This window comes from Geotrypetes seraphini, chromosome 1, assembly GCF_902459505.1.
Source record: "Geotrypetes seraphini chromosome 1, aGeoSer1.1, whole genome shotgun sequence".
Taxonomy (NCBI): Eukaryota; Metazoa; Chordata; class Amphibia; order Gymnophiona; family Dermophiidae; genus Geotrypetes; species Geotrypetes seraphini.
Window position 1 is genome coordinate 147,851,081 of NC_047084.1, and position 13,836 is coordinate 147,864,916.

General features: G+C 42.5%; 1 protein-coding gene across 1 annotated transcript in view; it reads right to left on the reverse strand.

Annotated features, from left to right (window-relative positions):
* RNF150 (ring finger protein 150) overlaps positions 1-13,836 on the reverse strand; it is a 215,154-nt gene that overhangs the window by 50,932 nt on the left and 150,386 nt on the right. Inside the window, exons 3-4 of the mRNA XM_033939767.1 lie at positions 12,282-12,353; positions 8,858-8,940 (exon numbers count right to left, since the gene is read on the reverse strand). Coding sequence (XP_033795658.1) covers positions 8,858-8,940; positions 12,282-12,353 — 155 coding nt within the window. The remainder of the gene's footprint in view (positions 1-8,857; positions 8,941-12,281; positions 12,354-13,836) is intronic.

Below are 13,836 nucleotides of genomic sequence, written 5' to 3' on the forward strand. Positions count from 1 at the left end.
TAAATCAAACAATTACGGTAAATCACTATTCTTTAAGGGGATCTGTACATACTATCAACCTATAACCATATATTCCCAATTCAATACTTTCATATATCTTATCTTTTAGATCCTCAGCTGGCTCTCCAGGTACGATGTTCATACATTGTTTGTAGGAGCCACTTTCATCATTGGACCGTTCTTTTCACTTTTATTAAAAAAAAAATTTCTCTTCTTATACTTTATTTGTTCTTAGTTAAAATCCTTAGGGTGGGGAGGAACACCTGTGTCAGTAGTAAAGGGACAGTAAGGGCACTTTTGAATACAGTAGGGAAGGATCCCTTCACTGTGTACAACTGCCTCTGTTACCGATGCTATTATTATTATTTTTTTTTTTTAATTTCAATTTGTTTTTATACCGTTCTCCCAGGGGAGCTCAGAAAGGTTTACATGTATTTATTCAGGTACTCAAGCAGTTTTCCCTGTCTGTCCTGGTGGGCTCACAATCTAATGTACCTGGGGCAATGGGAGGATTAAGTGACTTGACCATGGTCACAAGGAGCAGAATGGGTTTGAACCCAAAACCTCAGGGTGCTGAGGCTGTAGCTTTAACCACTGCCAAACAAACAACCCCCCCCCCCAACAGTGTCTGTAGTATAACAGCAGCAAGCAAAAAAACAAAGGAAAAAACTGCAGACAATATGTACAAGATGCAGGCTATGTTTATTTTACCCAATACTAATGCCACCTTTTTACAAACCAAAAGACCCAACACGGCCCGTGTTTCGGAAAACACGCCTTCTTCAGGGGTCCTAAGAAAATAAATAACAAACCTAAGAAATATATTAAATACATTTCAAAAGCATATGGTGTGCACAAGTGATCATAAAGGTTCAATAGTATAATCCTTGAGGGAGTATGAGTGCTCAAAGTCTTGCAAATTACATCATATAGATTTATGATGAAAGTGATGTGAAATACATGAATCAAAGAAAAATAAAAAATCAAAATATCAAAATAATAATAATATGAATCAAAGTAATAACAATGAAAATAGTGCAGAGATACAGAACTAAATACATTAACATAAAACGATAAATAGACAAAAAGATAAAAGAAATATAACAAGATGAAAAGATGAACAGTGTTAAGAAAAAGACCAATGCGCTTAAATAATCAATCAAAGTGCAAATCAACGCACATACAATTCATGTGAATAAAGTGCAGCATGCTGTGCAGGAATCACATATGTAAACCACCTACCATGGTATGTAAGATAAACAACAAACCACAATTAAAATGGATAAAGAAATAAAAGCAAAGATAAAGATAAAAGAGAAGTATTCATAAAAACAGTTATAAGAGTATGCATCAACAGTTAAAAGTTCATAATAAATTTATATCATCCTTTATTAAAAGATTCTTTGATAAAAAACTTCATACTTTGTAAAAATTCATGTAAGAGGAAATGTGACCAGCATTACTAGGTTGTAAAAACCAGGAAGTTAAAACGAGTGATGTGGAACAAGTATATACAAAAAATGATATAAAAAATAGTTCTTAGGTTTGTTATTTATTTTCTTAGGACTCCTGAAGAAGGCGTGTTTTCCGAAACACGGGCCGTGTTGGGTCTTTTGGTTTGTAAAAAGGTGGCATTAGTATTGGGTAAAAGAAACATAGCCTGCATCTTGTACATATTGTCTGCAGTTTTTTTCCTTTGACCACTGCGCCACACTCTGCACATGGAATACCAAAACCATCAAAACAATACACACCAAAATAAAGATACATATAAAAAGGAACAGTATTTGAATTATTCTTAAAATACATGTAGGTATTTTAACACTTGGCTCCCAGTCAGCCTTAGCTCTCCCAATCTAGCATTTTCTTGTTGGCCGTATGAACAGCTACGCTCAAGTAGCATTTATTTTGCTCAATCTCCAATCTCTTAAACTTATTTGTATATTTTTAATTTTATTCTTTTTATTTTCTTTTTTTATTTGACTTGTACCTTTCCCTCACAATTCTTGGAATTTTGTTATATCTTTTCTATTTTAATAATTCTTTACTCAGGTACTTTAGCTAGATTGTGAGCTTTCGGGACAGATAGGGAAGTTCTAAGTATCTGTATTTTTATTGTAAACCACTTAGATTTGTAATACGCTTAAGCAGTGTATCAAATGTTAATAAAACATAAAACCTGTGGTTATTGGCAACCTTACACATCAATGTTTTTGGTAGGTTGTCAAATGGCTACCAGGCTTCAATTCTGATAGCAGTCAGTTTAATGTTTCAAATATGTATTATCTGTATTAATTACACCTAATGGTTACAGCAGCAGGATGAGAATCAGGTAAGCTAGGGTTCAAAATCCTACTGCTGCTCCTTGAGATGTTGGACAAGTCACTTAACCTTTCATTGCTTCAGGTACAAACTAGACTGCAAGTCCTCCAGGGACAAGAAAATGCCTACTGTACCTGAAGATAATTTGCCTTGAGCTCGTACTGAGAAAGATGTGATTCACAGCCAAAATCAAGCACAATGTGAAGTAATACAAAACACTCAAGACCTACAGGGCAATTCTATCATACCATAATATAGGTGTCACGTAACAAGGGCCTAACTAGAATAAAGCAGCACCATAAACACTGCAGTAGGCACTAGAACATCAGCACATCTATTGGAAAACTAAACAAGCAGGATCAGGATAAACATTCACTGCTAACAGAAAACCTGGTCTCTGTCACACAAGCAGAACACAGATAGACCCTCACAAACTAAAGATAAGTCTCACAAACTAAAAATAGAAATATGTAGACAAAAATTAAACTGAACCACTAAGAAGCAAGACTCTACATATGTGCAACACCAGAGAAAGAGAAACAGTGACAAATGTCCCCTGTAATGTGCAAAATATGCAGATGGCAGATATAAACTTCAAAACTGACATTCTAATAATTACAAATTAAAATAAAAATAACAAATGGAGAATAAGATAATACCTTTTTCTTGGATTAATTTTTTTGATTAGCTTTTAGAGGCCAAAACCTTGGGTCAGGATGATATATTGCTGTTACGGTGTCCTTAGGAAAGTGGTTTTGGCCTAAAAAGGTTAGTGAAAAATGTATTAAAATTAATCCAGTAAAAAGGTATCACCTTATTTTCCATTTTTAGCTGTGGAAAGTGAACAATGGATCCCATTGGGAAAATAGGGTTAGGTTCCTGCGTGGGACAGCACTTGGAGTACCTGTAGATACTTGTAATTCACTCTCCAGACGCTTGGGGGCCATATCTAGAAGCAAAAGCCAGACCGTGAGGTGAAAATGAAAGCAACGAAAGCTGTTTTTTTAAAGAGTCGGCCGTGAATACACGAACACAGCAGTGAGAATGTGGAATATTGGTCACAATTGATGCAACCGCTGATACATGAAATCGCGCATCAGGAATGCGTGAATAACAAGAAAGGACTATACTGGGTTTGATTTACAAGGCATTTTATATGGGTTTTCCTAAATATCTTTCAGGAAAGCTGCCTAAGCAAGTTTCAGATCACTCACTGCGTTCCTCTCAGCGCTATCAATTTCAATTTTTGTCAGATTGACCTGCTTTCTTATAGAATTCTTTGTCAGCAGAAACCATCATCATCATGACGTATTTTGCTTTTCAAAAGGCTCTGAAAACTTGTCTCTTCGAAAAATGTTTGTGTTTTATCTAATTAGTAGCTTGTTTTTTTTTTTTTTCATTAATAGGATGTGTTTTATTATTTTGATCATGGCAATAGGAGATAGGCGAAGAGGGTGACCTGCAATTAGGTGACTGGACATGTTGACATTTACTATGGGGATGATGCTGGAGGCAGGGCCGAAGTTGTCAGGAGGGCCGCTGATGAAACAGAGGACTCAGGTTTTTTTTTGGGGGGGTTTCTTTGGCAACTTAGGCCCCCCCCCGGGAAAGATAAACACCACCACCCCCTGGCATCAACAGCAACGCGTCTGGAATAAGTGACGTCAGAGGGGGTGGACCGGCAGACGCGGGGAGTTGCTGCAAGGTCCAGCGAAGACTAAGTCTGGCGGCTTTGCTCAGGGAAGAAGTAAGTGACGTCGGAGGGGGTGGACTGGAAGACACAGTCATCGTGGGACCTTGCAGCAACTCCCCGCGTGTGCCAGTCCACCCCCTCCGATGTCACTTACTTCCTGAGCAGAGCCGGCAGATGAAGTCATCACAGGACCTTGCTTCATTGGTTAGTTTGGAGGGAGAGAGAGAAGAGCATAGAAGGGTGGTGGAGGGAGAGAAAAGGACCAGGGTGGTATGGAAGGGTGCTGTTGGGAGAGAAAGTAGAGGGAAGGGAGAAGAGAGAGTGAAATGCCAGACCATGGGTGTGTGGGAGAGGGAAGGGAAGGAGAGGAGAGTGATGTCAGACCATTGGAGGATGAAAGGGAAGAAGATGGATGCCTCACCAATGGGGGGAGGGAGGAAGAGATGGAAGGGAGAGGCAGACAATTTCTGGAAGAGGCATAAGAAAGAGAGCATATGCCATATGGAAGAGGCAGAGAGAGGGCAGACAGAGGATGGAAGGAAGAGAATTATGAGAAAATGTGGAAAGCAGAAACCAGGCAACAAAGGTAGAAAAAAAAAATTCTATTTGTTTTATTTATTTCTTTTTATTTTAGGATAAAGTATTATTGTAGCTGTGTTGATAATCGTTTATTAATAGAAAATGGAAATAAGGTGATCCTGTTTATTGGACTAATTTTAATACATTTTTTACTAGTTCAGAGACCATAACTCCTTTCCTCAGGTCAGGACAGTGATACTGTAACAGCAGTATAGTTTAGTGATCTGAAGAAAGAGGTTTTAACCTCTGAAAGCTAAGTGAGAAATGTATTAGTCCAATAAAATGATGGGCACTAAATTTTCTTCCCGCCATGCCCCATGCCTCCTACCCAAATGCAAAATATAAATTGGTGGGCTTCCCAAAGCCCTGTCAGCTGAAGATCTCTTCCTCTAGGAAGGAAGGGGGGATTTGTTCAGAGATGTTTGGAGGTTGCATAGAAGAAAAACTGTACACTGGCACTTTGATTGTTTTGAATCTTAAAATAGAAAAAAAACGAAATAAAGAAATAAATAAGTAAATAGGTAAATAAATGAGAGTGGGGCATGGTGAGGTGGGGTGGGGCAGGGCAGGGGGCCCATTGTACTTGTGTGCCCCCTGGCTGGGGGATCGTGTCGGACTTGCACTTGACCGACTTCTTTTTGGATCTTTAAAACTCATCAAGTCTCTAGGACTCAAACTTGAATCGATGGCATCTAACACACATAACACGCAGGACAAATGTGTGCAGACAATCACACACAGGACTTATGTGCGCTGAATTAAAACAGTTACAGTAAGCGCTCCGAGGGGTTTTTTTGGGGAGGTAACCCTTCCATTAAACTTAGAAGTGTTCACGCTCCTTTTGGGGTGGTGGTGGAGGGGATGACCCCCCCCCCATTACAGAGGAAACTGCCATTTACCTCATTTTGGGGGGTAATTGGCAGTTTCCTCTGTAATGAGAGTTCCCTCCCTACACGCCTCCCAACAGGAGCACCCCAAACCACCCTCGGAGCGCTTACAGTAACTGTTTTAAACCATCATGTATAAGTCCTGCGCGTGATTGTCGGCGAGCGTTTGTCCCGCGTGGTCATGACAGGTCACCCATATTTTTATCATAAGTTTATATTAGTTTTTAAACTGAATTTGTTTTTTTTTAATTTGTTTATTAAAAAACTGTTATTGGTTTATTACTGTAAACTGCTTTAAAACTTTATTATACACAGCAGCATATAGAAACATGATGGCAGATAAAGGTCAAATGGCCCATCTAGTCTGCCCATCCACAGTAACCATTATCTCTTTCTCTCTCCGAGAGATCTCACATGCGTATCCCATAGAAACATCCGCAGCATCCACTATCTCCTCCTCTCCCTATTGGCTAAGGCTCTTATCATTTGCATCTCCTCTTCCTATAGGCTAATACCTGTATTGTGATATCATAGAGCTTTAAGGTTATAGAAACATAGAAACATGATGGCAGATAAAGGTCAAATGGCCCATCTAGTCTGCCCATCCACAGGAACCATTATCTCTTTCTCTCTCCGAGAGATCCCACATGCGTATCCCATAGAAACATCCGCAGCATCCACTATCTCCTCCTCTCCCTATTGGCTAAGGCTCTTATCATTTGCATTAGAGAATGACAAGGGGAGCGATCCCCGCGGGGAACCGCGACGTGCCTGCGGCTTAGCTGCGGGCTATGGAGACTCCATAGCCAAATCACTGCAGACACGGGGACAAAAGTTTTCACCACCCGCAAAAACGGTGAAAAGATTTGTCCCCGCAGGCAAATGTATCCCCTTCTACATACCGCGATTTACCGGGTCTTCACCGTTTGTTCGGTTCACTTCGGGACGGGCGTCTGATTTTTTTCCGGCGGCCATGCTTGTCGGCCATGTGGTCTCCTCCAACTCGTCTCTCTCCACCCGACTTGCACATTGCCTGACTCCGCCCCCTTCAATATTCTGGCTCCTCATTAGTCAGTTCTTTCCTGTTCAAGAAGGGGACCAATCGCTATTGCCACACATGATATTTAATGGGTTGCAGTAGCGATTGGAAATTGGGGGATTTTGGAGCTGAGAGGCAAGCCCAGGATTTTTTTTGGAGTCGCTGCCTGGATTGGAGAGGAGTCACTGCTGCAGACTTGGAGGAGCTGAAATTTCATTGAAAACTTCGGCGCTACAAGTAGAGGTAAGGTGCACACTTTCCTACTATTTGCCTGCCCAAGGTTGGTGGCGGCGGCAGGGGTGGGGGGGGGATTTTTTGACCGGTTGGAGACGGGAGTCTGGCTGAGCTGGGAGCTGGTCCTTTTTTTTTTTTTTTAAATCTGAGTGGGATTCTTTGACCGGTTGGAGACGGGAGTCTGGCTGAGCTGGGAGCTGGTTCTTTTTTTTTTTTAATCTGAGTACTAGTGTAGTAGTGTGCTTTGTCCATTCCCATGGGTTACTGAATCCTATTCCTGAACATGTGCTGCAAGAATGGAAGAATCCAGCACATGTTCAGTATGTAACCCATGGGAATACGTTAATAAAGATAAGTACAGTGGTGCCTCACACAACGAACTTAATCCGTTCCAGGAGCAAGTTTGTTATGTGAAACGTTCGTTGTGTGAAACGCGTTTTCCCATAAGAATACATTTAAAACAAAATAATTCGTTCTGCAGCCCTGTTTTCCCATAAGAATACATGTAAAAGAAAATAATTCGTTCTGCAGCCCTACATTTCCCTCCCTCCACCTCACCTTATATGCAGAGTCTGCCAGCCCTCTCCCTCACCCAGCCGCACGCTTCCAAACCTGTCTGGCTCTTACGTCGGGTTGAGAACCTTTGCTCTAGGAGAAGCGATCCTTGTTAAAGAGCCCCGAACCTGCTACCAAAGGTTAAACCGGAGGCGGAAGGGTTAAACAATTCTCATTTTAGCTCTTGAGCCTGACTAACATCGGCTGTTCCCTGCAGAGACGGTACAGAGGGTTTTACTTTATCGAGCGGGGAGGGACGGGGGAGAGGTGGGGCCGCCCAGGTAGAGAGAGAGAGACCAGCATCAAGACGCATTTACCGTGGCCTGGGACGCCAGTTCCCACCGGAGGCCCAAAAGTTTTCTGTTTGGTGAAGGCGGCCGGGGACGGGAGAGATGTGCGGAGCTGGAGGTGCGGGGCGGCTACTGCTGCTGCTGTGCGGACTCTTCCAGGCCTGGCAGCGGATAGGTAAGCGCAGAACCGGGCGCAAGTCCTCGCGGGCCACCTCTGGGGGAGAGGGTTTGCGGAGTGGGCCTCGAGACTTGGGCGGGGGAGGGGGGGGCTTGTTTTGTGCTCTCTTTCTCAGGCGGGTAAATGCACCTTTGTGCTCTTCAGGTTGGGGAGGGGGAAGGACTGAGGGCGAGTTGGGTGGAAGGAGGGAACTGAAGACAAGACTTTTTTCCGGCTTGTCTGTTCGCCTGGGAAAAGGCTTCCAGGAGCGCACAGTTTCGGCTTAATCCCGCGCCATGTGCGTGTAAAGGGTGGGAGGGAGGGGAATGTCCTGTCCTGTCCCCAGGCGGCGGGGGGGGGGGAGGTTTAAAAATATGCGGTGGCGGCGGGGGGAGGTTTAAAATATGTAGCGCCACTGAACGATGCAGCTCGGGCGACTTCGTTGTGTGAAACGAAGTCCGTTGTACGAATCAAGACAAGAAGTTCGTTGTGCGCAGCGTTCGCTGTGCGAGGCGTCCGTTATGCGAGGCACCACTGTATATAAAATCATACCTGTTTGAGGCTTTTATGCATGCTGCGGTGACGGTGACGGGCCGGTGAATGGGATGGCAGTGGCGGTGACGGGGCGGTGAAAGGGATGGCGGTGACGGTGACGTGCAGAGGATGGTGGGACGGGGACGGGGCGGTGACAGATTTTTTTCCCCATGTCATTCTCTAATTTGCATCTCCTCTTCCTATAGGCTAAGGCTCTTTATACCTGTATTGTGATATCATAGAGCTTTATGGTTATAGAAACACAGAAACATGATGGCAGATAAAGGTCAAATGGCCCATCTAGTCTGCCTATCCGCAGTAACCATTATCTCTATCACGTACATATGTCAAATCAAAAACCTTAATTCTAAAACTCAGAGACCAATGAACTAGCGTGAAGTCTCCCTCCCCTCCCCCATCAATTTCTAGAGCTACAGCGAGTACAGCTCTTCATTGGCCTGCGTGGCACAATAAGAATATACAGCGGCATACGCCCTTTTCTCTCAATGTCTGTGTACTGCAATATAATCAAATACATGTCACGAAAGTGCAAGTGCATTAACTTACCGGCAGGGCAAGATTCGTACCACATCATTTGGTTTGTATCCTTCAATACAAACTGCACAGTTGTCAAAATCTGACTCGGTTTCCTACAACACAGAAAATACAAACCTTTGTAACTTTTTCTTCTAAGTAAGGTTCTGTTCAAGAGGCAAATGGAACTATCTTGCTCTCCAGAACAAATCATGGAGAAATCCCCCAAATATCCACATTGCAATACAAGATTGAATTTAAGCTAAACTAAACTAAACTAAACCTTAAGTTTATATACCGCATCCTCTCCATGAATATAGAGCTCGGCATGGTTTACAAAAGTTTAATAAAGGAAGAGAATAGCACATTGAGTTTGGTGGATTGAGAACAGGGGGGGAGGAGAGCGTTATGTTTTTGTGAAAAGACTGGTTTTCAGATGCTTACGGAATAGTTGGAAGGAGACCTGAGTCCGCAGTGGGTAGCAAGGTTATTCCAAAGCCCTGTAATTCTGAAAAAGAGAGATTTTCCCGCATAGAGGATACTTTTTAGTGAGGGGAAGGAAAGTTTAAGTTTTTGGGTGGGCCTGGTATTGTCGGGACTCGGGGAGTTCCAAGATAGAGGGATTAGAGGAGGGAGGATTTAAGATTACAGTTCCCACAGGCAGAGGAGTAGACAGGGGCTTTAGCCCCAAAACAGAGCATGAGGGGGGGGGGGAGGTCCCAATTTTGGGGTTTCTTCAGAATTTGATGCCCAAGGCACGTGTCTACATTGCCCATTTCAAAATTGAGCCCAGTTAAAGTATCTTTAATGGTAAAAAATCAAAAAAAAGGAAAAATTTCACCATAGATTAACAAATCGGCAGCATGATAAACGTGAATAAAAACTATAAAAATTTGTTGCAATGAATCTGTTTTAGAAAATCAGTTTACTAGTTTTTAGAACCTTAAATTTTTTGAAGAAATATAAATACATGCAGTATTTTAAAGATGACTATCTTTATGCATACCCTTAACCACAAATTATTTCAGGGCCCCTTTTATCAAGCTGCACTAGAGGTTTCTAGTGCGAGCAAGCACGGTAAATGCTGCAATGCTCATTGAATTCCTTTGAGCGTCATAGCACTTACCTCGCTAGCATGCGCTAAAAACCTCTAGCGCAGCTTAATAAAAGGAGGTGGGGGGTGTCAGTGATTAACTTTGTAAAGAGTTGTCAGATGACTCATCATAATGCTTCACTGAAAATCAGAAAAGGCATTTAAAGAGTTGCCCTTTAAATCTCCACAGATTAAAATATGGGCCCCTTATACAAAGCTGTAATAGCAATTCTCCCGCGGCAAATGCACTGAAGCCCATAGGAACTGAACGGGCTTTGATCCATTTGTCATGGCAGAATTGCTACTGTGGCTTTTTAAAAGGGGCCCTATAGAAAATATCAGCAGACGACAAAACCTCAGATTAATACATTTTCCTAAAGCGTACTCAGTATCAGCTACGTAAATGTTACCAGATGATTAACTGAGGTTTCAGAAGATTCCTGAATCCTCCGATTTCTAATATATATTGTCTCTCTCAGCAGAAAAAAACAGGTGGCTCTGGTCAGCGGATAGTTTGGACCTAACTAATTTCCTAGAAAGGTTCGATACTGAAGCCATAGTACCTGTAACGTTACTTCTTCATCTGGCATTGGACTAGTTGCTGAAAATATTTTTCAATCAGCAGAACGTATTGTTTTGGAATCATAAAATCTGCATGTACCCCGATGTATCTAGCGTTACCCAGAAAAAGAGATGGCAGTTTTTACTGTTGCTATCCCAAATTTTGCAGCTAGGTGCAATGTTTCTTTTGAGATATCCTTGTAAATGTTTGATCATATTGCAAGCAGGGATGGATTAAAGGATAGGCCCACTAGGCACAGGCCTAGGCTTGAAACGGTCAGGAGGGCCGGTGCAGTGCTTTAGGGCCGTTTGGGCATCTCCCTCACCGTCGCTGAATTCACAGCAGAGTCATCGTCCCGGGCCCCCTCCCCCCGCGTCATCGTCCCAGGCCCCCCTGTGTCATTGCCATCACCCCAGGCCCTCCCCGCCGACCCTCCCACCACGAGACGACCAACAAACCTCACTCCAGCACTTGTCAGCAGCCACAACACTCTAAACAGGCTACTTCGTGGCCTTCTATTGGTGATTCCCTCTACCGCGTCACTGATGATGTCATCAGTGACGCGGTAGAGGGAAGGAAGGGGGATTTGTTCAGAGATGTTTGGGGGTTGCATAGAAGAAAAACTGTACACTGGTATGCTAATCTTTGTTTTGAATTAAAAAAAAAAAAAGAAATACAAGGGGTAATAAAGAAGTAAATAAGAAAACAGATAAATAGGGCTGTGGGCGGGGCAGGGGGGGCCCAGTGTACTTGGGTGCCTAGGGGCCCTCGAAGAATTAATCCTGCCCTGACTGCAAGGAGTTAGATATGTCTTTTTTGAACCTTCTCAGTTGTCTAAACGTATTTCAGGGAAAACAGTGGTTCTTTCGAATACTCCTCCCAATCTGCAACCACAATCTTCACCCTGAATATAATAGGTCCATTTCCAGGCTCTATCTTCTTTTTGTTTCCTGTTTTTAAAATAATATACACTCCCCCTCTTTTTTTCACAAAACAGCAGAAGTGGTTTTTAGCGTTGGCCGGCGTGCTGAATAGTCCGCGCTGCTCCCAACTCTATGAGTGTCAGGAGAAGTGAAGAGCATTCAGTGCGCCAAACTGCGCTAAAAAACATTTAAGCGGTTTTGTTTTCTTATAGCACTCCCCCATGGTGGCGGACTAATTAGCAGTGTATAAGTTGGTTTATAAACTCTTCTTATTTTGTTTTCCTTTTATAGTATTTCACTTATTTCTCTATAATTGTGTTTCATCATGTAAAATTATAATTGCAATAAACAAAAAATAAATAAATAAAAAAGAGGCCCTATTTTGTCAAATATCCTGACTCTCTGCTCTTCTCACTCTGCAACAGAGAATGACATGGGGACAAATTTTTCTTTGTCCTGTCCCCGCAAGTTTTGTCACTGTTCCTACCCCATTCAAGTAAGTTCTGTCTTAACCACAGAAACCTCGAACACTTATGATTTTAAAGTGTTTGAGGCTTGTGCAGATGAGGACAGAGCTTAGGCATTGGTGGAATGAGGCATTATGACATCACAATCTGAGCTCTATTGCTACTTATGATTTTAAAGTGTTTGAGTCTTGTGCAGATGAAGACAGAGCTTGCAGGAATGGGGCAGGGGCAGGAAAAGAACTCACCGGGACGGGAAAATGAGTTCCCGTGGGGATGAGGAAAAATCTGTCCCTGTGTCATTCTCTAGTCTACAACACACATGGAAGCTGTTCTTCAAACCTGCTTGCTATGATATTTCTCTGCATTTTACATTTACCAGTTACCTGAAAAAGAAAAAAAAAAAAAAGTTTACCTTATCCCCCTTCTTGATGGTCCTGACTTGCAGCTTACTGATTGCTTTTTTTGCAGCATCTCCAAGCCGGCGCTGTAAAATTAAAAAAAAAAAAATGAAATCACCATAATGCATAGTTATACAAGAACTGGCAACATATTTTCCAAAGCAGCTTAACACACCCAGGTAGCATTACAGAGAAACAAATTCTTCCTTTAAAAATGCAGCAACAAAAAGAAAACCCAGCAAGTCCGCAGTCAAAAGTGGTGACATCGAACACAACAAAAGAGGAGAACTGCGAAGAAGATGTACTTGATGCAGGCTTTTATTCAGTCAATAAAACAATATAATGACTGGTGTACAACATCCTTGAGCAATCCACATCAGTTTTAAAGAAAGGGACCCAACATGGACCGTGTTTCGATTTAAAAGATCTTTCTCAGGGTTCCCGACGAGACTATGTTTGAAAATGAAAGCCAATAGTGGATACAGATTAAGGATGATGCTTGATTAGAGTCGAAAACGATTGATCGTCTTTGTGAAGCCGTCCAGTGCAAAGCTGTGGACACTTGTCCGAAGTTCTTTTTTGTTGTGTTTGCTTCAAAAATGCATCATTCAGTGGAAGCGGGCCTGCCGAGCAGAGGGAATAAGCATCTCTCTGGCCAGCCAACTCAATAAGGTACTTGGGGGATCCGGGTGGGCTTTTTTTTGGGGGGGGGTCAGGGTGCTGGTATCTCGGGGGAGGGTTCTGGCAGGGAATGTCTTGGGGGCGTGGCGGCAGGAGGAATTGGGCATTCCTCCTGCTATGGACATTTGGGGGTTGGGGGAGCAGCTTCAAGGATTCTGGCAGGAGGGACTGGGCATCCATCCTGCCGGTAGTCTTCGCGGGGGGGTGAGGGGGGAAAACACGGGTTCCCTGCCGTTAAACTGATCGCGATTCTATATAGAATCGCCCGTGTGTGATTCTCAAAAGCTAAAAGTCGGGTCTCCTATACAGAATCCGGCCCTTTATGTCACATCTGTTTTATTGAAAAAGAACAATAAATCAGTACAGAAATAACACTAGAGTCTCCAATAGGCTTATTATAAAAAGTGGGATTGGATTCCTTAGAATACATAACGATAAAAAGACATTATATGGAAAAAAAAATATCTAGCAGTATTTTATTAAACAAACCTTCGATATCTGCACTTTAAAATTTAACATTCTTCTCTAACAGCTAAACATGTACACTTTGATGTGGTCATCTACAAAGTCATTTCAAACAGTCAAGCATTCAATGTCATCTTGAGATAGTCAAGATAAAGCCTGCAATGCTGTTCAACTCCTTGCAACAAGGCCTGATGCTGCACTCAGGGCCTCTTATCAAGCCAAATAGCTAGAACATTATGCATAAACATGGATTAATGAGAGAAAGCAAACATGGATTTAGTCAAGGGACATTTTGCCTCACCAATCTACTGCCTTTCTTTCAGAGGGTGAATGAACATGTGGATAAAGGAGAACCAGTCGATATTGTGTACTTGAATTGGCAAAAGGCATTTGACAAAGTACCTCCTGAAAGACTTCTGAGGA